This window comes from Pleurodeles waltl, chromosome 5, assembly GCF_031143425.1.
Source record: "Pleurodeles waltl isolate 20211129_DDA chromosome 5, aPleWal1.hap1.20221129, whole genome shotgun sequence".
Classification (NCBI taxonomy): domain Eukaryota; kingdom Metazoa; phylum Chordata; class Amphibia; order Caudata; family Salamandridae; genus Pleurodeles; species Pleurodeles waltl.
The window spans coordinates 278,166,660-278,189,025 of NC_090444.1; the positions used below are offsets into that span (position 1 = coordinate 278,166,660).

Consider the following 22,366-nt stretch of genomic DNA (forward strand, 5'->3'; position numbering starts at 1 on the left):
GGAGGATACTAGGGCAGTGAGAATAATGGAGAAGTTAAATTAATCCAGTGTAGAGTTTTATGAGGGGGTATAAATATATGAATCAGTAAAAATCTTTTTTTAAATGTTGTAATGAGATATTGTGATAAAGGTTAGCTAATTTATCTTGGAACGACAGTGAATTACATTTGACAGAGCTTGGTATAGCAAGCGAAGAGGTCATTAAAAAAATTATATTTTTTAATAATGCTTTTGGAAGCTCCAGTTTCAAGAATGTGACTTGTACAATATCCCATTTATTTTCTGTATGACTGATGCACTACAGTTTTCTGTACCTAATGAAGGCAGAGCATTAACAAGACAGGTTAACAGCATTCACAATGCATAATCTAAACTAGCAATCCAACAGGCCCATGGAGTGGGGCAGCTCAGTTTACTCCACTAGTCACAGAGGTCCACATGTCTTCAAATCTGAAACTTATTCTGTGATTTTAGATAGCAACATTTTCAGCATGATCCAGGGATCTCCGGTATGAAAGGACCTAGGGGCAGTTGAGAATAGATAAGATACAGAAACACCATGAATACCAGTCTGTGTCATAAAGACTGCCAGGTCAACCTGGATGGGGTTGTCTCTTCTGAATACAAGGTCAGCATTAAGACCTTATAAATGGGATGATCCCTTTTGAAGGCATTCCAAACTACAGGAAATCAAAGATTAATAGACTTGGATTGGTTAAGGTCATTAGCTCAGGGATTAAAGTAGCCTAAGAATGTTAAGCCAATATGGTCTGTTGTCATATGGGAATAGGGATCTGCAACTGAATCTATGAAAGCTGAAGAAAGGCAGGGTGGATGACAGATACTCAAGAAAAAGTTCATGCTAACAGATATAAAGATGAAAGTCCTTATAATGCTACTGCCTTCTCTGCTACACCATAACCACTAGAGAAGTTCTCCAAGGAGAATGAAAGGCTCTGCTGAACAGATGATGCACCCAAAATATACCCACACTCTAGCAGTGCATGGCTAAGGTCCCCTCCCTAAAATAAGAGGCACATAACAGAAGGCAACCCTGGGAGAGTGTCTACCTAGGTCAATGTGGAAAAGCCACAGAGGTGCTCAAAAGTGGGGACCTTCAGTTTCCTCTAAATGCATGCCAAGGGCTATGACATGTAACATATTATGTGATGTGAATATACAAGTTTGAGAGTTCATATACTTGGTTCATTGTGTTCCATGTGAGGACATGATGAGCTCAGCACAAGACGGAGGCTTCCCTTTAAGTTGTCTCTGAGAATGTAACAACCTGCATGTAACTTTTGGCTGGGAGCCTTGCAGCCCAGCAACTGCCTACATCTGCTCAGAAGACCTTGCTTAATAGACATTCCTATACATCTTCGTGACCTTCCACTTGTTGTGCTTAAAGGTGTCTGAAAACAGGAGGCACCCTGTACAGGACTTCTACGTTGCTTCTCTGCAGTGTATATCCTCTTTCATCATTTGGTTAAAGTAAGATGGATTGATCCGGCTAAGTTTTACATCTTTTTTGTTCTATCATAGCTTCCCGTGAGACCTCCATGCACTGTATAAGAAATGTCCTTCAAGAGTCAATTACTTCTATTTGCTTCAACTTGAGAAGAAGATCTAATGTTCTAGGCAGGAAATGGGTCTGCTCAGGCATGTGGAAATTGCTGCCACACCCACCCTCCTAACAAGGTTGGAAATAAGTCTGAGGGACCCGAGAATCATTACTGTTTGCCCTGCTGGAAGAGGGAGCTGCTGGGCTGTGTAAGGCAGAGAATCAGAACTGAAAACCTGATCTGAAGGGCAAGCACAAAGCACAGCTGTCTGATCTTTGTGGGAGGGTGATCTGAGGAATTAGGCATGCCTAAATCCCCGAGGAATTTAACTCTTAGTCACAAACAACCTGATGATATTTTTTTTACCTAGTGGTCATGTATGTGTTACAACGACTGAAGGGCTATAACATTTGGAGAACTAGCACTGCTTGTTGGCACACAAAAATTAGTGTGAGACTTTATCAGGCATCACTCATGCTGAGAGAAAACCCTTGGTCCTTTGTATATGTCCAACTAGTCATGGCTAGTCGCCCTGTTAACAAGTCATTCAAAGCTTTTACTTTGGAGCAGTTTCACTCTGTCACGCATGAATATTCAATATATGAGTTGAGAATCTGAGGACAATTCGGGTGGTGGAGTTGTGTTTTGGGCAAATTGCAGCAGTCTAGGCCCAAGTACTTTGAACGAACAGTTGTACACCTGGATCCACTGAGAATTATACATGTGGTGTACTCTGTGACATTCTGTTTTGCAACATTTATGGAGAAACAGAGCCCATAGAAAAATAAATAAAATACAAAAATGTGATTACTGAGAACTTGTGATCTTATAGGATAGCAATGTCCATAAAATTCAAGCACACACACAATTATGGAGCAGTTCTAGTAAAAATGTAAAAAACTTTGAGGACCTTTATCAGCCCCAAAAATTCCTATAATCTTGAGTTCATTTTGTGATCATCATACTAAGTAACCTAGTTTAGCTAACTGTAAACATAGACATATATATGTCTTTAAAGACAACAGGTCTTACTGATTATTAAGTTCCTTAAATATGATGACTGTCAGCATCACCATCATGCTCTGATATGGGAATTAAGGGCCAGATGTATCAAAGGATTTAATCCATTCTGTGTCTATGGGAAAATGTGTTCGTACATATGGCCCTAAGATCCTAAAGCAGTGGTTCCCAACCTTTTGACTTTTGTGGACCCCCACTTTATCATTACTGGAACCCAGGGCCTCCCACTTAATCATTATTAGAATCGGGGACCCCCTACTGAGTCATTAATAGAACCTGCGGACCCTGGCCTAAACACTGTCGATAATTCAAACCGCATAAAAATAGCAAAAAATATATAAACAAGCATTCATCAAACACATCCACAAATGATAACATATTTTAATAATTTGCAAGCACATATATTCATTTAAAAATGCAAACATTGATGTTAATGGGAAGGACAGAGCTTGTCTAAGTTTATTTGAAGCCACACATCCTCCATACTATATTCTGTCTGATGCACCTGCACTGTTCCCACATATCAATCTGAGGATACTAATTTATTTTTTAGCCTCCAATTTCAAATTCCTTGAAATTTACAGTACGTTTTAAATGTTTCAATTCTACATTTAGCCACTTTATTTATAAACAATGTATTAATCTGTTAATATTATTTAATTTTCTAAGCAGTCTTGGACCCCATGAAGAGTCTTTGCGGACCCACCACGGGTCCCTGGATCACAGGTTGGGAACCACTGCCCTAAGGCAACTAATCATGACTCTTACTGTTTTCTTTTCAGTCTATGATTCTGCTAAGCTTTTATCTGATACTCGTTATTTTAACATTCGTTTTTAAATATTGAAGACTATACTGACACCCTTTTCACTGAGTAAGACCAAACTTCAGATTAATATAATGAACAAAAAATGTACAGTAAACAACACTTTAGGTTTGTGTGCAAAATTACATGTTATAAGGCTGTATCTATATACTGCTAAATGATTTTTAAACATTAGTAAGTACTGCTCAGGATTTTTAAGTTTATCACAAAATTCCACAGGTTTAAACCTCACACAATAAGTGGTTGATAAATGGGGAAACTGGTGGCACAAAAAAACAGTAGAAATATTTTTGGGAAAAAACCCAACATATTATAGAATTCCTTCACGTAACAATGTAACCCTATTTTTTAAAAATTTTGAACAAGGAACTAATTGCAAGCATGCCTTAGAACTCTTCATTGAAAAGTCACATAATTAATATACCATCCCAACATAAGAATACATGAAAAAAAAAATAACCGTTTAGTGTCTCAGTGAATCTTCTCTTATTAGCTGGATTGGAATAAAGAAATAAATCTGACAAATATTATTAAATGGGAATTGGCTTAAATTATCACCTGATGATGTTGTATTCGATTTATATTGGCAGTAAAGTTGTGGTACAAGTGGAATTTGTCGACATCTTTAACAGGTCCGTCTTTTGATGTCACTTTAGTCAGGCTTGATTGGAGAGTAATGTAGTTATGCTGGCATCTGGATACAAAGAAACGCAGTGTGTTAGTAGCAGGTCAACAGCTCGCAATAACACTCAATAATGTTGATTTTCAATCTATTAAATGAAATCATAACATAGGTAGGTGGTGGTGGTAATTCGTTGTTTGTTTAAAAAATATACATCATCACTGGTGACTCGTCACTCACATAAAAGATGGGATGATGTGAAAGTGTACTGGAAAAAGATGAAGCTGAAAACATTCTTCTAACCTTTCCTACATGATAAAGAGACACGAGCAAAACTTTCAGCACACCTTGCTTATGGATATGATTAGAAACTGAAACAAAATGCTTTCAAGATACATGTTAAAAGGAAACAAAAAGGCAGGTGGTGGCCCCCAGGTTCTACGAATCAGCCATCTCAAGTGGAAAAGCCAGTCTCGAAACGAGGAAAATACATGAAAAGCCTGTGAGTGATTCCATGGACGTATGAATGAGTAGCTAATTAATGCATGAATGCATGAGCAGATGCTGAATAAGTGAGAGAAGGGGTACATGGAAGGATGAACAGGAAAACACATAGGTGGATGCATACATGTTAAACCAAGTTTACAGGCCTCAGAGAGTAATTACGGCAATGTTATCAAATGTCAAGAATACCCAACATTATGCCAGTTGTAGACTTTACACCCTGGTTGATTGTACACCGAATGTGCCAAGAATTCCCACAATTTAGTAGTTGCTATCTCACCACAGAAGCCCTGGCAAGTACAGCGACAGAGAGCTCTTTGCCTGGTTGCCGTGCCATCTCTGTGCCAACAGCAGTGGCCTGGGGCTCCACTTCCCATGGTGTCTCACCGTGGAAGGAGGCTGCACATGAGAGACCACAGAGGAGTTGTCTGACCTGCCTCCTTTAGCCGATGCCATAACCAAGGCCACTGGAACTATGCGAAAGGAGAGCACCAAATTATGCGGCAGGGAAGTAATGCTGTCTGGCCAAAGATTTAACCTTATAAACACCAGTTTAGCAACCAAATACAGAAAAATGCAACCAAAAGATTACCAGTTAACCTTTGCAAAAGGGATTCCGTGGCATGCGAACTCACAGCACCACATTTTTAGTAACTTTTGATCTATTTGAGCTAGAAACTATTTTTTTACTGTTAAAATCTGCAGATTATGCAACAGATGATGGATTATGTGGCAAATGCACCATATTTGGTAGGAAGCTAGAACTTGGTCTGCAGATTGTGCTCTTTGTGGTTTGGTGTAAATCAGTTTAGTAGTTTTTGAAACATTAAGGCGCAAAAAAAGTATTTGTATATCTGGACAGTTGGATCTGAAGGACTCGTGCGAAAGTCTCACAGGAGCAGCTATTAGAGTGTTCTGATTGGCCCAAAGAGTTTTTTTCCCCGTGGGCCAATTCGCCCCAGCAGGAGCAAGCACTCTGACTGGTTGCCAAAAACATGAGAGCAATGTTGCTGCCAGCCATTACAGACTCAGAGACTAAGGAACAGATGTATGAAATGTCTATTTTGAATTTCCTAACTACGAATCATAAGGCATTGCTATTTAGGAAGTGCAAAACGGAATGTACAAAAATAGAGATTTCCTGATAGCGATTCCTACATTGTAGGAATCACTATTAAGAAATTGCTACTTAGGAACTGCTACACCATTCGTTCCTATGGGCCAAAAGTCCCGAAGGGACAAATAGTTTTGCATTTCCAAATTTGCGATTTCCTAATAGGAAATCGCAAATTAGGAAATGCTATACCAAGGGTGCCTATGGGCTTACGGGCCCCCTTGGCGCACCCCAAAAATAAGTGATGCACATGTAAAGCGCACAAATGGGTTCATTTTTAAAAATTGCACATGGTTACCATTGACTTGGAGTCAATAGCTTTTCCTAAATGTCCATTTCGCATTTAGGAAAAGCTTTTTACATGTGCGTAGGAAATCACAAATAGGAAATCCCTATTTGCGATTTCCTATTTAGGGAATCAAAAAATTCGATTTCTACTGGGTATAAATCGCAATTTGCGATTCTCCGTCTGCCTTGGTACATATAAAAAGGCAATTCAGCATTTCTTAATGGACCGAAATTGTGATTCAGTCCGATAAGAAATGCTAAATCCTTTCTTACATCTAGCCCTTAGTCCCCTGTGTAATACAAGGGGCAAAGTGTGGATACCTTGCACCCCTCGGCCCCATTGGGAGGGGGGGGGGGGGGGGGGGAAGGCACAGATGGACACAACCTTGGGTAAAAAAAAAAAAATTCATTGACATTTTTGCTGACAAAATAAAAAAACAATAGCATTGGTTCCGTGATCCCACTGGACTACCACAGCACTGTGTAAAAAATAGAAGAAAAAAGTGGCAGACATTTTTTTGGGATAGGAAAGGGGGAGTGAGTATGGCCCCCCTCCCCGAGCACATTACGGGCCCCAGGGACTCAATCTCCCAGGCTGGGTACATTTTTTTAAAGGGGGGGAAGCATGGGCCCACTCCCCTAGCCGTTTTTGGCCACGGGGACTCCATCTCCAGGAGCCCAATGTATTAAATAAGGAGAAAGGGGTGTGGGCCCCCCTCACTGAGCCACAGAAGGCCCCGGGGATCCGATCCCCAAGGGCAGAGTTCAAAATGAAAGATGCTTGCAGCCCTCCTCAAGCCTTATTTTGATAAAGTGTGTCTAAAAAGAGGCTCAATGGGGAAACGCAAAGCCTCAGAACTCGCCCAGGGAATTTCTAAGCAAAGCAAACTAGTGGAGAAAACTAATAATTGTACCTTAAATGAAACCGATCTACTGATTGAGGAGATTGAATTGATTATTGACAACGAAAGCCCACAAACCAAGACTCAGGGAACAGCAAATAAGAAATCAAAGCTGGCTGTGCGAACACTACCTAGTATGTTAAAAAAGAAAGAAGTTAGTAACGCCCATGGAAAGATTTAACTTCTAGTGAAACTGATGTAGCAGTCTCTTCAGGTGATCTACTTCCTGTGGATTCCCCAGGAGATATTCCCCTGGAACCCACTGTCACTTTAGTAATCGATTTGTGCTTTTGCAAACGGTTGAGGGGATTCCAGATATTTGTGATTTCACACTGAAGCAGGCCGATCACAGGTCATCTAGGGGCCAATTGCCACCTCACCATGAAAATCTCTTTGGGTCAGTCAGTGAGATGAAAGAAGAAATAGGGACCTTTAAAACAATGTTTCTTCAACTAACTGGTCTGACGAAGCAACTGTTGGGTGCAGTAGCAGAAATAAATAGTACCAACAAGGAAAGGCAGAAGGAAACTGACTTTGAAAAGCCTACAGTGAGATCCAATACCTTAAGAGAAAGATCACGGAGGGGCACTTTTCAGAATACAGTCACGCCAGTAGTCGGCGGGAAGACCAGATATATGAGAACTAATGGAGAATGTCAGCCTGTCAGACCTGGATATAGTAAACATGGAGGCAGGTAGATGAGGGGGTGGGCATATTGATATATAAGCTAGAAGGGGGGTGTTAGACCTGACAGACATAGGATGGTCACCCCTAACGTTTTGCCTGTCTCTGTCTCCCTCCACTTTTTGGACACTGTTTTTGCTGGTTTTAGGACTCTGTACACTTTACCACTGATAACCAGTGCTAAAGTGCATATGCTCTAACCCTGAAAACATGGTGACGTTGGTTCATACCCAATTGGCTTATTTAATCTGCTTGTAAGACCCAGTAAAGTGCACTACATGTGCCCACGGCCTGTAGATTAAATGCTACTAGAAAGCCTGCAGCACTGATTGTGCCACCAGCTTAAGTAGCCCCTTAACCATGCCTCAGGCCTGCCAATGCAACGCCTGTGTGTGCAGTTTCACTGCCAATTCGACTTGGCATTTAAATGTACTTGCCAAGAATTGAAACTCCCCTTTTCCTACTTATAAGTCACCCCTAAAGTAGGCCCTAGATAACCTATAAGGCAGGGTGCTATGTAGGTAAATATACCTGTGTAGTTTATATGTCCCAGGACTGTAAAACTCAAAATGCATTTTACACTGCTGCGAGGCCTGCTCCTTTCATAGGCTAACCTTGGGGCTACCCTCATATACTGTTTGAGTGGTAGATTCTGATCTGAAAGGAGTAACAAGGTCATATTTAGTATGGCCAGAATGGTATATACAAAATCCTGCTGATTGGTGAAATTGGATTTAACTGCTTGGGTGCCTTGAACGAGGTGATCTCGTCCAAGGCACCGGTTCCCGGGTGCTTTGGACGAGATCACCTCGTCCTGCACCCGGGAACCGGGGGGAGCACTAGCGCTCCCTCAATGGGCCCCCCACCCACACCCCCCGGTCGTGGATGGAAGGGGAATCCCTTCCCCTTCCACCCCCGACCCCACCCCACCGCCCCCTGTGACGTCTGAGAATCACAAGGCCTCCTCCCATCGTGCTGGAAGTTCAGCTTCCAGCGCGATCGGAAGAGAAATGCAAAGCATTTCTCTTCCGATCACGTGGAGGAGGCCGGAGAGGCTTCCCTTTGAAGTCTCTCTGAGCGTTTTAGCAGCCGGATTGCAAGCAATTCGGCTGCTAAAACGCCCACTAGACACCAGGGATTTATTTTGTATTTGGAAATTGGCATAAGGGAGCGACCCCTTAGGCAAGGGTCGCTCCCAGGGGGGGCATTTTTTTAAAGGCCAGGGATCATTTTTTGTTTGTTTTTTTTAGAGGTAGGAAGCGACCCCTTAGGCAAGGGTCGCTCCCTACGGGGGCAAATTATATTTAGGCCATTTTTATGAGGCCAATCTGCCCCCAAGGGGGGCAGAAACCACTAGACACCAGGGAGTTTTTTTTTCTTTGTGATTTTCATGCAAGGGGAGCGACCCCTTAGGCAAGGGTAGTTCCCCTGGGGGGCAAATTTATTTTAGGCCATTTCAGCCTATTTTAATTTGGCCGATAACTAGGCACCGGGGATTTTGTTGTTGTTGTTGTTTTACAGATGGTGAGCGACCCCTTAGGCAAGGGTCGCTCCCATGGAGGGGCAAATTGTATTTAGGCCATTTCTGCCGCCTTTGGGGGCAGATCGGCCGATTTTAGGTCAATCTGCCCCCAAAGGGGGCAGAAACCACTAGGCACTGGGGCACAAAAAAAAAAAAATAATAATAATTGCCCTGGCGCCTAGAGGTTTCTGCCATAACAATAGGCCAATCTGCCCCCGGGGGGGCAGAAATGGCCTAAAATGAATTTGCCCCTAACACCTCCCCAACCCCCCCCCCCCCCCCCCCGGGAGTGACACTGGCCTATGGGGTCGCTCCCCTTGTGTGCCCTTTGTGCAAAAAAAAAAAAAAGAAGACATTGATAAGTGGTTGGCTACTTATGAAGTTGCACTAAAGGCTCATGGGGTCTCTGAAGATCAATGGGGGACGGCCTTCTGGTGGTATGTATCAGCTGTGGGGAGGGAAACACTTCTTACACTGGATCCAAAAGATCAAAATGTATATGCCCCCATAAAAGCCGCTTTACTTGCCAAGTTTGGGCTGACTCCTGAGAAATACCATCAGAGGTTCAGGGACAGCACCAAACTCTACACACAAACTTGGGGAGACTTTTTTGATTTTTCCAGTAAGGCACTGAATGGATGGGTGCGGGGCAGCAAAGGAAATTATTACACAGGGTTATATAATTTGATTCTGAGAGAGCATATGCTCAGTATTTGTTTACAGAGTTGCCCCAGCACTTGGTAGACAGTAAGCTGACTGATCCTAGGAAGCGGGCTGAGGAGGCGGACCTCTGGGAAGGCACCAGAGTGTCTAAGAAGGTATCGGGGGGGGGCACCCACAAAGGTGGTTAGGGTTCCCACCAGAAGAAGGAGGGGGGAGAAAACCTAAAAATAAGGAGTTCTCAAAAGGCCCCCAAAACAATTCCCAGGGGAGTGGTGGTACCCAGTCCCAGCCTGAGTCTGAGAAGAGGCCAGGATTATGTGACAAGAATAAAGGGAAGTTTAACCCCAAAAGCTTATAGTGCTTCAAGCATGGACACTCTAAGGGCGACTCCCAGTATCCCAAGAGGGCACAGCCCACCAGTGGAGGGCAGACACCTAGGTTGGCTAGTATAGCGCTCAGGGGGAGATGGTCCCAGTTAGCTTGGTGGAACAGATAGAGGTATCCCTAGTGTCCCTGGGAGATAAGGAAATGGTGCCAAAAACCCACATGCCTGCCAATACTTCCAAGTATAGGCAGTGGGTCACCATTGATGGGAAAAGGGTGGAGGCTCTGCGTGACACAGGAGCCAGTATGAGTACTGTCAGGGGTCAGTTGGTGTCAGCAGAGCAAGTCATCCCTAATACATTCCACCAGGTCAGTCGCTGACAATCGAGAGACTGGTTCTCTTTGAGTGGGGGGGAGGGGTCACCGGTACTCTAAAAGTAGCTGTGAGTTCTGCCATGCCTGTAGATTGTCTGTTAGGCAATGATCTTGAGCACACTGCCTGGATGGAGGTAGAGCTCAGATCCCACCTGGAGATGTTAGGTTTGCCTGAATGGGTCTGCCCGGGAAGGGAGTCATTGGCGTCTGGAGCCTGGAACAATGGCCCAGACAGCTGTACAGAGGAAGGGCAAGGGGTGCGGAAAACCGTCCCCAGTTATTCCCGCAGTGGTTGACAGGGTCCCAGAAGAGGAAGCCCCTGAGCCAACTGGGGGAGGATATTGCTGACCTGGGCAAGCTGCCTGGGCTTGCTGGCTGGCAAGTGGAGGGTGGGCCAACCAGGGAGGAATTCTGCAAAGTGCAGAAGGAGTGCCCCACTCTTGAGGACTTGAGGCAACAGGCCTCAGCCCAAGCAGCAGGTGAAGCCCTTGGCGATCATCACTTATATTGGGAGAATGATCTCCTCTACAGTGAGCCTAAGGTACTAGCCGCTGGAGCAGCACATGTGCTCCCCCATGCTACCGGGCCTTCCTACTGGGCCTGGCTCACGACAACCCCCAGGCAGAACATTTGGGGCAAGACAAAACCTTTGCCAGGCTTGTCACCCACTTCTTTTGGCCTCAAATAATTTCTGGAGGGCCTGCCCAACCTGCCAGGCTAGTGGGAAGACAGGGAAAAGGCTCAAGGCCCCCCTGATCCCACTCCCCATTTTTGGCACCCCCTTTGAAAGGGTGGGCATCGATGTCATTGGTCCCTTGGACCCCAAATCCGCCCTAGGCAACAGGTTTATCCTGGTTTTGGTGGACCATGCCACCCGCTATCCAGAGGCAATCCTTCAAAGGCCAGTGACCGCACCGGTGGTGACTAGAGTTCTGATGAGATATTTGCCCATGTCGGGTTCCTAAAGGACGTTGTGTCTGACAGAGGCACAAGCTTCATGTCAGCGTACATGAAGTACATGTGGGATGAATTTGGGGTAACCTATCGGTTTAGCACCCCTTAACATCCTCAAACCAATGGGCTTGTTGAAAGATTCAACAAGACCCTGAAAGGCATGATCACTGGCCTGCCTAAGGCCATGAGGCGTTAAGTGGGACGTCCTCTTGCCATGACTTATCTTTGCTGATAGGGAGGTGCCCCAGGAAGGGGTGGGGTTCAGCCCCTTTGAACCTATCCATGGTTACCCTGTCAGGGGACCACTAAGCTTAGTAAAGGAGGGATGGGAGAAAGCTGCCAAGAAACCTTCCCAGGATGTGGTCAGTTACATGCTGGCACTTGGCAACCAGACACAGCGTTTTGGGAAAATGGCCAAGAGGAACCTTGAGGCCAGTCAAGAGGTGATGAAGGAGTGGTATGACCAGAAGGCCACTCTGGTAGAATTCTCACCTGGAGACAAAGTATGGGTGATAGAGCCAGTAGAGCTTAGAGCTCTCCATGACTGCTGGACTGGCCCATTTGAAATCAAGGAGCAAAAGGGGGAGGCCACTTACCTAGTGGACCTCAAGACCCCTAGATACATCATAAGGGTTCTCCACCAAAACAGACTGAAGCCTCATTTTGAGAGGTCTGACGTCAGTATGCTCCTTGTGACAGATGAGGGCATGGAAGAGGAGAGTGAGCTTCTCCCCGACCTCCTCTCTCCAAAGAAGGAGATAGGGTCAGTTGAGGGTGTTAATCTCTCTGACTCCCTGACTCTAGATCAGAGGGGAGACTGCTACTAGTTGTTGGGGGAGTTCTCTTCCCTGTTCTCCCTCACTCCTGGACTCAAACTTGTGCGTCCATGACAATGACACAGGAGACAGTCCACCTGTGAAGAATAAAATTTACAGGGTGTCAGAGAAAGTGAGGTCCACCATTAAGGATGAAGTTTCCAAGATGCTGGCTCTTGGGGTGATACAGAAGTCCAGCAGTCCCTGGTCCAGCCCAGTGGTGTTGATTCCCAAGGCTGCCGCCCCCGGTGCCAAGTCAAAACTCATGTTCTGGGTGGACTACTGGGGTCTCAACTCTGTCAAAAAGACAGATGATCAACCCACCCCCGGAGCTGATGAGCTCGTAGACAGACTCGGCGCTGCCAAGTTCCTTAGTACCTTTGGCCTCACGTTAGGGTACTGGCAGATCGCCTTGACTAAAGGGGCTCAAGAGAGATCCGCTTTCTCTACTCCTGAGGGCCATTATCAGTTCAGGGTAATGCCCTATGGATTGAAAAATGCCCCCGCTAACTTCCAACGGTTGGTTAACGGGGTCCTAGCTGGCAAGGATGCCTTCTGTGCAGCCTACTTTGACGAAATTGCCGTCTATAGTTCCAGCTGGAAGGAACACCTGCTCCACCTCAAGGAGATGCTTCAGACCCTGAAACAGGCAGGCCTGCCCATCAAGGACAGTAAGCGCCAGACTGGGCAGGGTTCCGTGGTGTACTTGGGACACCTAGTAGGTGGTGGCAAGGTGCAGCCCTTCCAGGCCAAGACTGAAACTGAAACAGCTGAATGAGGAGGGCCTAGACCAACCAGTAGTCTTTATTAGCAGAAGGCTATTACCACAGGAACAGAGATAGAGTGCTATTGAGAGAGAAGCATTTGTTGAGGTCTGGGCACTGAAGAAGCTGGGACCATACCTGTTTGGGACTCACTTCTGGGTTCAGACAGACCACAGGCTCCTCAGATGGCTCATGCAGATAAAGGGCGAAGATCCTAAACCCTTGAGGTGGTCCATTTCCCTACAGGGGATGGAGTTTACGGTGGAGCATCGCCCAGGGACTGACCACGGCAACGCTGATGGTCTCTCCAGATACTTCCGCTCAAGTGATGAGAGCTCCCAGGAGGGGTTGGGTAGCTCCCCACACTTTCAGCTGTGGGGGACACATCTTGGACCTAACAGCCTTAGGGCGGTCACCCCTAACTTTTTGCTTGCCTCCCTCCACTCTTTGGACACAGTTTTTACTGGTTTTAAGACTCCGCACACTTTACCACTGATAACCAGTGCTCAAGTGCATATGCTCTCTCCCTGAAAACATAGTGACATTGGTTCATTCCCAATTGGCTTATTTAAGCTACTTGTAAGACCCCAGTAAAGTGCAGTACATATGGTCAGGGCCTGTAGATTAAATGCTACTAGTGGGCCTGCAGCACTGATTGTGCCACCCAAATAAGTAGCCCCTTAACCATGCCTCAGCCTGCCATTTGCAAGGCCTGTGTGTGCAGTTGCACTGCCAATTTGACTTGGCATTTAAAAGTGCTTGCTAAACCTTAAAACTCCCCTTTTTCTACATATAAGTCACCACTAAAGGAAGCCCTAGGTAACCCATAGGGCAGGGCGCTATGTAGGTAAAGGGCAGGACATATACCTCTGTAGTTTATATGTTCTGGTAGTGCAAAACTCCTAAATTCATTTTACACTAATGTGAGGCCTGCTCCTTTCATATGCTAGCCTTGGGGCTACCCTCATAAACTCTTTGAGTGGTAGATTCTGATCTGAAAGGAGTAACAAGGTCATATTTAGTATGGCCAGAATGGTAATACAAAATCCTGCTGATTGGTGAAGTTAGATTTAACATTACTATTCTAGAAATGCCACTTTTAGAAAGTGAGCATTTCTCTGCACTTAAATCCTTCTGCGCCTTACAATCCACATCTGGCTGGGTTACTTGACAGCTCCCTCGTGCATTTCACTCAGACAACCCCAAACCCAGGATGCTCAGTCACACCTGCGCACATCTGCATACTGAATGGGTCTTCCTGGGCTGGGAGGGTGGAGGGCCTGACACTTACATGTCAAAGGACAGTGGCCTGCCCTCACACAATGGACTGCCAAACCCCCTAACGGGACCCTGGCAGACAGGATGGAACTGAAAGGGGACCTTGTGCACTTCTAAGCCACTCTATGAAGTCTCCCCCACTTCAAAGGCACATTTGGGTATTTAAACAGGGCCTCTGACCCTACCAACTTAGACTCTTCTCGACAAGATACCACTGGTGAAGAAACTCTGAACCAGAACCTGCAACCTGCCAAGAGGAACTGCCTGGCTTCCCAAAGGACTCACCTGACTGCTTTTCTGCAAAGGACTGTTGCCCTGCTGCCTAGCTGCCCTCTGGCTCTGCTGAGAAGTGCTCTACAAGGGCTTGCCTCCTGTTCCTTGAAGTCACAGGGCCAAAAATACTTCATCCTGCAACAAACTCCTTGTGCGGCTAAAATTCGACGCATAGCCTGCCGGAAACGACGCACATCCTGCATCGCGGTGAGAAAATCACTGCATGCCGAACTGGAATGATGTAGCCTGGGTCCCGGAGTGGAGATCGATGCTGTGCCAGCGTTGTGACCGGAACTTCAACGCATGGCCTACTGGATCGACGCATAGCCGAGCCAGAACAATGCAGCCCAACTTTCTGCAAGAAGAATCGACGTAGCACCTGCCGTGTGACAGAAATTTCCCTGCATCGCCCACCCGATCAACGTAGCTCCTGTGACTTCGTCCTGCACGCCCAGAAGTTCTCTGAATCATCCCCGGGGCGTCCTAATACCCCGCAACATAAAGAGGATCCAAGACAGCACACCGGAAATCAACACAAAGCCTTCTCTGCGTGGAAAATTATCAACGCATCGTCTGTGTGCACCCGGAGAAACCGACGCACACCTCCCCGTTTTCCACACATCTCTTCTGCTGTACCTTGCGGAGAATTTGAACGCAAACCAGGTACTTTGTGTTTGCAAGAGACACTTGCTGCTTTTTAAAAACTAAAGACTCTATCATTTTCTAAAGTGATATCTCAATGTGTAATTATTAAATCTTGATCGTTTTGACCTGCATTTAACCAGATAAATATTCTATATTTTCTTAAACACTGTGTGGTGTATTTTTGTGGTGTTATACTGTGTTATTGCATGATTTATTGCACAAATACTTTACACATTGCCTTCTAAGTTAAGCCTGACTGCCCAGTGCCAAGCTACAAGAGGGTGGGCACGGGATAAATTGGATTGTGTGTGACTTACCATGACTAGATTGAGGGCCCTTGCTTGGACACGGGGTAACCTGACTGCCAACCAAAGACCCCATTTCTAACAGGGGGCATCAGTGACATCTAATAACCAGAGAGATTTTATATCTACTCCCCACATTTTATGACAAATGTCCTCAAATCCCAGACACACTTGAGTTACAAGTGTGAGGATTCTTCAAAAAACAAAGTTTATCCACTGAATTAGCGATGTTAGGGATTGTAAGTCAGTCAAAGGGGCGGATGTTATTAGTGCTAAAAGACATTCGACTTGCGGGTCCAAGTTTGACCTCATTAAAAATTATCTTGACCAACGAAAATCTGGCTGATAGCTTAGTGGCCCTAGATATAAAAATTTGCCCTCCAAATGACTCCCTTACACAGTTCTAGTACTAAGGGGCAAACATGCACGCATCTAACTTCAATCACTTGTTGCATTTACATCCAGACACAAGTTCTTCTCCGGGGTCCCTAAATTGACTGAAAAGTGAGGATATTTCTCCTCCATCGGCTCCACACATAAGAAGGGAGCTTTCACAAAAAACTGTAAGCCCTGACAACAGATTTATACCAACGGCCCAGTCTTCACTTATTTGCCAGAAAAGCACCCAGACCTTTATCTTGCCCAGTTCTACCTGCACGCTCTATGAACAGTACAGTGAGACGCATGACAAGCAGAGTTGCCTCTGATGGGGTCTTCAGTGTCTCCTGAAATGTGGCAGGTCTAAACTCAAAAACAAACTTACCCAACTGCAACATCTTTGTCAATAGGTTTGATAGCTGCCTATTTTAGGAGACGTGATGCACTACACCAGTATTTAGGGTTGGCTACTTAAATTTTTCATTCTGGCTAAAACAAACTTGCACGGAGGGTCTTCTGGTGGTCTAACTGCCTCGGTGAGGCTTACACTCAGTTGCAAAATAGAAAGAATTGAGCTATATTTCCTTGATATTTTAGGGCTACGTTTAAGTACTAATAAGAACCCTAGGGTCGAAATCTATAACATCTATCTGAAGGGGATTCAAGAAGGCAAGCCCTAAGACATGATACAAAAGCTAGAAAATATATTAAAAATCAGGACTCGACCTGCACACATTATTGTGGGAGGCGACTTCAACACTACATTTGAACCTTTGGACAGGGATGTGAAGTTGGTTGGTGGGAATTAAGAAAGTTGGGCTATTCCCCACCTTGATTTGGTCCCAGTTAAAAAGTGAACCAAAGCAGCTTTGCAGCTGCAGGCTATTACCTTAGAATATGGTTTAAGGGTTGCAAATAGTAGAACTTGCTCAGACTGCAGAGGGATAACTACCTACAATAAACTCCATCATGATAGCTTTATCAATTATATATTGATCGACTTAAGATTATGGCAATGCATTGAGGACATGGCAGTGGAAAGCAGAACTGAAAGCGACCACAAACCCCCAATGTCTTTCTATGAGCCCATAGTGGGGGAAACTGTCTCCTGCCTCTCATCTATGCTGTGTTACCAAGGACGTCCAGCTAGCTAACAAAAGACGCCATCTTAAATAGCATCAGCTAGGAGCACAACAGGGAACTTTGTCCTCCATCAGGACTGACTTTTCTAGTGCATCAATAAAATTAGAAGTCGCTATAGCCACTAAGGAGAACCAGCAGGAAGTCATAATAACCATCGAAGCCTTTTTGTCCAGTTAACTTCTCATTTCCTTGTGCCTAATCCGAACAATAGAAGGAAGGGCCATAAAATTATCACTTGGTTTAACAATGAGTGTAGGAAATCCAGATAGTTAATGTTAGCCATTAAAAATACAAAAATAAATCAAATTTTCACCCTGCGCAAGGACTATAAACAAGCCCAACACAAAGCCAAAAGGGACTGGGATGAGCAAAGGTGGGGTGATCTTCACACTACCTGCAACAAGAGATATGACAACATTTTGGTCTCTTGTTTTAAGGGGAAGGAATGAGGCAGCTGCCCAACCAGCAAATCACAACTTACCCTTAAGCTTGGGTTATCAATTTTCAAGCTTTATATGTTGATGATTTGCCTGACAGAACTATTGACGATCAGAACTTTATCATCACAGATCATATTGATCACATGCACACTTTTGATCTCCATGATCTAGAATCTGCATCAGGTGCTTCGTTCAGGGGAAAGCCCCAGAACCAGATGGTACTCCAGCTGATAAACCCAAATGGGCCAGCTAAATTTTATTTTTGAGCAATGCAATTGATAAGGGAGCACCAATCCCCAACTCATGGAAAGGCGCTAATGTGATACCCATCTACAAAAAAGAGGATTGTAGCCTTCCACTGAATTACAGACTGATAAATCTGATAGATTATATCTAGATGGTCTTTTGTTGGGCTGTCCTAGAGAAAATGCACATATGGACTGAAGAAGGACAAATACTTTCTCCTTTCCAAGCAGGCTTCAGGGAAAGGACTAGTACTGCTGACCGGGTTTTTAGTTTTCTTCGCCTTTATTGGAAAACAGTGCTCACTGGCAAGGGTCACTTATATGTGGCCTTTGTCAATCTGATGTCTGCTTTTGACCTGATCTCCCGGCAAAAGATCTGGCAAGTGCTACGACAAACTGAAATGCCCTCCAATATACTGTCAATCATCATGTGGCTTCATGAGGGTACTTATGCTGGAGTTTGTTGGGGGAACAGGGTCAGCTTGCGAACCCAATCTCTGTTAGGAAGAGAGTTAGGCAGGGATGTGCTCTTGCTCCTACCTTATGTTCCCTTTATTTGAATGAGCTAGTGACTTCTTTCAACTTTTTCTGCCTATGCTCCTTCCTTGGCCAATGCAAAGGTATCCACTTCACTCTTCACAGATGATACCTTGCTTTTTTCCAAACCAAAAGGGTGCCAAACACTTCTATTTCGTATCGAGGAGTTTTGCTCGATATGAGGCTTAGAGGTTAATGCAACTAAGGCAAAATGTTTGTCAATCAATAAGCATAAATCATTCAGAGGGAAAATGTTTATGGGCGGAGAGGAGCTTTAAAAAGTTGATGCACTTGAGTATTTGGGTATGAAATTGTCAGCTAGCGTGTCATGGAAAAACCACACAGACCAAGCATCCCTCAAACTCAAACAAATAATAGGCGCCATTCTGAAGGAACATCATGCCTCAAATAGTAAACCTATTTGTGCCCCGACTGCCAATTTATGATTCTAAAGCTGTGGCTGCAGTGCTGTGTGGCACAGAACTCTAACCTTTCCATTAGGACCAAAACTAAACCTAGGTTTAATAGAACTTTGGACTCTATCCCCTCTAGTAAAGCCTCATCTGCTTAACCTTGACAAGGGTACAAAGTTAATTGCTGATAAAGCAAAGCTTAGACCAGTTATATTTTGGCAGAGACTTAGAACCACTCATGAACTAGTCAACTGAGCAGAGGCTTTCCATGACATAATTAGGCTAGACAGACAGACAATTGACTGGTGCAAGATAATTAAAAAGGTCCTGACTGCTTTGGGCCTGTTGAGGTTATGAGAGCCCACGGATTTTGAGTCATTTCCGTCCAAAGAACAAATTAAGAAGCTATGCTGTCGTTGGGTGGCCCAGAAGGATACCCAAAATAGCAATAGAGGGAATCTAACTACGGACTTCATTCTCTTTATGTCGCGCCGCAGCGCGAGTTGAGCATTCGGCTCAGATGCGGCGGTGGTTCCGGTTTCTGGTGGCCGGGCGTTCCACGCCCCTTCTGTTCTATATTTCCTCGCTCAAGGCCCCAAATTGGGCATAGGGCCTTGGTAAGATCTGGGCGCGGTGGGCCCTCGACATTAGGCATGGGCACCGCCCTCCACCTGACCCCCTCACTCACCTGGTGCAGCCTGTTCCTTTTTTTCTTTTGGTCTTTTCTTCTTTTTCTCTTCTTTCTCCTTTTCTTCTTTTCTTATTTTTACACTTAGCAGCCATGTTCTTCTTTATCCCAGCATGCCTTTCTTTTTCCCTGCATGCCTTAGGACCCTTTTTCCAAAATGGCGCCTTTCTCTATATTCTCCTATGATTCTTTTCCAATCCAATATGGTGTCTTTCTTCTTCCTGTTTGTCATTTCCTGTTTTAGGGTATATAAGGAGTGTGATTCTTGTTCTCCTTGCGCTGCAACACTTCTTTTGGTGGTGATCTTTGCTCCTGTTGTTTTTTTCTCCAGTTTTTTCCCTCGCTTGTTCTAGTTTCTTCCAGGATTGTTTTCTTGTTGGAAGACTTACCTTTTTTGCTTATTTTTGTTCCAGGGAGTTCCTGCTATAGAGGTTTTTCCCTTTGTTTTTTTTTTCCTCTGGAGCTCCTTCTGGAGGGCACGGACTGCCTTTTGGTGTTCCATTGTCAGCAGCACCGTGGCTACCATGAAGGGCCGCTCTTACCTTGGTGAAGGCAGAACCTACAAAGATCAAGACCACTCTGCAGTTCCAGTTGGCCAGAGACATAAACAACGAGTAGCCCGTGACACTAAGTCAAACCCACTGTACAAGCAATATCTGGACTGCATCACTAATCCTGTTGATAAGAAATTATATATCCAGTTCAGAATAGGTTCTCTACTGCTTAAGGCCTTCACCGCCAAATGGGCAACCAAAGCAGAATCTTCATTGATTTGTTTGAGTTGTAAAAACTATAATGAAAATGTACCCCATGTTTTGTTTGTGCGGCATACTCAAGCCAGAGACAGGCTTGGATTAAGCCAGTCTGTCTACTGCTAGGAGTACGGAACTGCGCAATGGCACTAAGAATACTGAGGTCCAATTGTAGACCTCTTTAAGCTTGTGCTGTTGCAATTTTTCAGAGCTGGATATGGACTATAAGACGCAAAGCTTTGACAATGTAAATATTAGCTATTAAGAAGATTCATCTTGCACTTTATGTCCTGCATTCACATACTGTCCGCTTTATACTCCACACCCTTTTGTAATGTTGTGAGTGATCATTGCACATTGCTCTTTATATAACATTTATTAAGCTGTGTTAACTTTTAAGCCTATGACGCCTGTGACCTCTTGGATGCCCAATGATTAACTTTTTTCAGGTAACTGCCACTAATGATTTTACCTGCTGTCTGAAGTCCTTTAGTGCTTGTAGATTATATAGGTCCCTCAATTTGAGAATGTTCTTCTATTTGAACTTGCTTATTTTTATACTATTAATTATGCTTGTATTTATTCTGATTCGGAGAATGCCTTCTACCAGCTAAGATTTTATAACTGACATGAACTGTGTGACTTCTGAATGTTCTAGATATATTGTTTTATGGCTGATGGTGTTTTATGGATTTGTTTAATCCGAAATAAACACAATTAGAAAAGGGGAGGGGACTTGCAGCGCCCCCTTACCAAGCCTTAAAAAGGCCCTGGTGGATCATATCAACCAGGGCTGGCTCACTTACGGTGTCATGGGGAGCCCAACCCCAGGACACAATAGTTTTCCTGCCCGCATTAGCACGGGCAGGGAAACATGTTTGTTCCCATCTAAAAGGTGCATTTTTAAACGGAAGCAAACTAAGGGCCTGATTTAGATTTTGGCAGATGGTTACCCGTCACAACATAAATCCTATAGGAAATCATGGGATTTATATTTTGGTGAAGGGGATATCTGTCACAGGTGTGATGGAGTAACTTGTAAATCAGGCCCCAAGTCTTATCCGGTGGGAAATTAAAAAATGCTCCAGCCAGCTGGGAGCAGACTTGTGTTCTGTTTCACTGCCTGAAATGTAGCATACAGGGAAACAACACATATTGCTCCTGCCCAAAGGCAGCAAACAAAAAGTAGATGCTCCCTCCTGGCAGCAGCAATGCTTGGGCAGTGGGGGTCCTGAGGGCTCCTGCTGCAGAGCTCAATGTGTGCTTAGTGGGTGTCCTGGGTGGGCATCAGATCACCCACCTATTTGTAAGGCAGGACCAGGGGGATGGGGTCTCCACGGCCAAAATAGGCTTGGAAGGAGGGGCCACCATATATATATAAAATAAATAATAATAAACCCATGGCCCAAGGGATGGGGTCCTAAGGGACGGAAAAAGCTTGGGAGGGGGAACAGGCAGCCCCATCACCTTTATTATTATATTTGGCCTCAGGGGAAGGAGTCCTGGAGCCTAATAAAGCTCCAGCAGCAGGGCTCTATCTAGATGCAGATTCCTCACCTTCGGTCCCCGTGCCAGCTCCCCCCCGAGTATCGCCCTGTTCCAACTCTGCCAGCTCACTCCTTTTGCCTTCAATTGCCTCTTTGCTTTACCTCTCTATTCAGACTATTTCACCAGTTTGTGTCTCCTTTGCCTTATTGCAACAGTTTGTGACTCATTTCTCTTTTGCTTTCCTCACTCTTTTACCTTATTTGCTTTATTTTACCAGTCTGTGCCTCTAGTTGATGCTTCTTTGCCCCCACTGCTGCTTTTCCCGCCATTCTCACCCACCGCTTCCCACCTCCAGAGCCCCTTCTTCGACCCAGAATCTACTTAATGAAGGCCGCAGTGCGACCTCATTGAGCAGGTCCCCGTGCCAGCTCCCACTGCGTATTGCTGTGCTCCACATCTGCCAGCTCACCTTTTCAGCCTTCACTGGCCTGTTTGCTTTACCACTCTCTTTTGTCTATTTCTCAAGTCTGTGCCTCCTTTGCTTTATTTCACCAGTTTGTGCCTCTTTTCTCTTTTGCTTGCCTTTCTTTTGCCTTGTTTGTTTCATATCACTAATCTGTGCTTGTAGTTTCTGCTTTTTGCCCCTGCTGCCGCCCTTTTCCTACTGTTCTTACCCGCCGCTTCCCACATCCCAGAGCCCCTCCCTCCACCCACCCCTTAATGGAGGCTGCAGCTGTGGACTGTGCCAAACTCCAGTAACCCTGGGTCTCCCATCACCCGCTCCTACACGAGCGCCGAGCTCTTAGCCTCCGCAACAAGAACTGCTGCGGAAGCACTCCTCGCT

At 45.0% G+C, this 22,366-nt stretch overlaps 1 protein-coding gene across 2 annotated transcripts in view; it reads right to left on the reverse strand.

The window, feature by feature from the left end:
- SRBD1 (S1 RNA binding domain 1) overlaps nucleotides 1–22,366 on the reverse strand; it is a 759,215-nt gene that overhangs the window by 527,395 nt on the left and 209,454 nt on the right. For both annotated transcript variants that reach the window (XM_069234013.1, XM_069234012.1), the window contains exon 10: nucleotides 3,965–4,100. In XM_069234013.1, coding sequence (XP_069090114.1) covers nucleotides 3,965–4,100 — 136 coding nt within the window. The remainder of the gene's footprint in view (nucleotides 1–3,964; nucleotides 4,101–22,366) is intronic.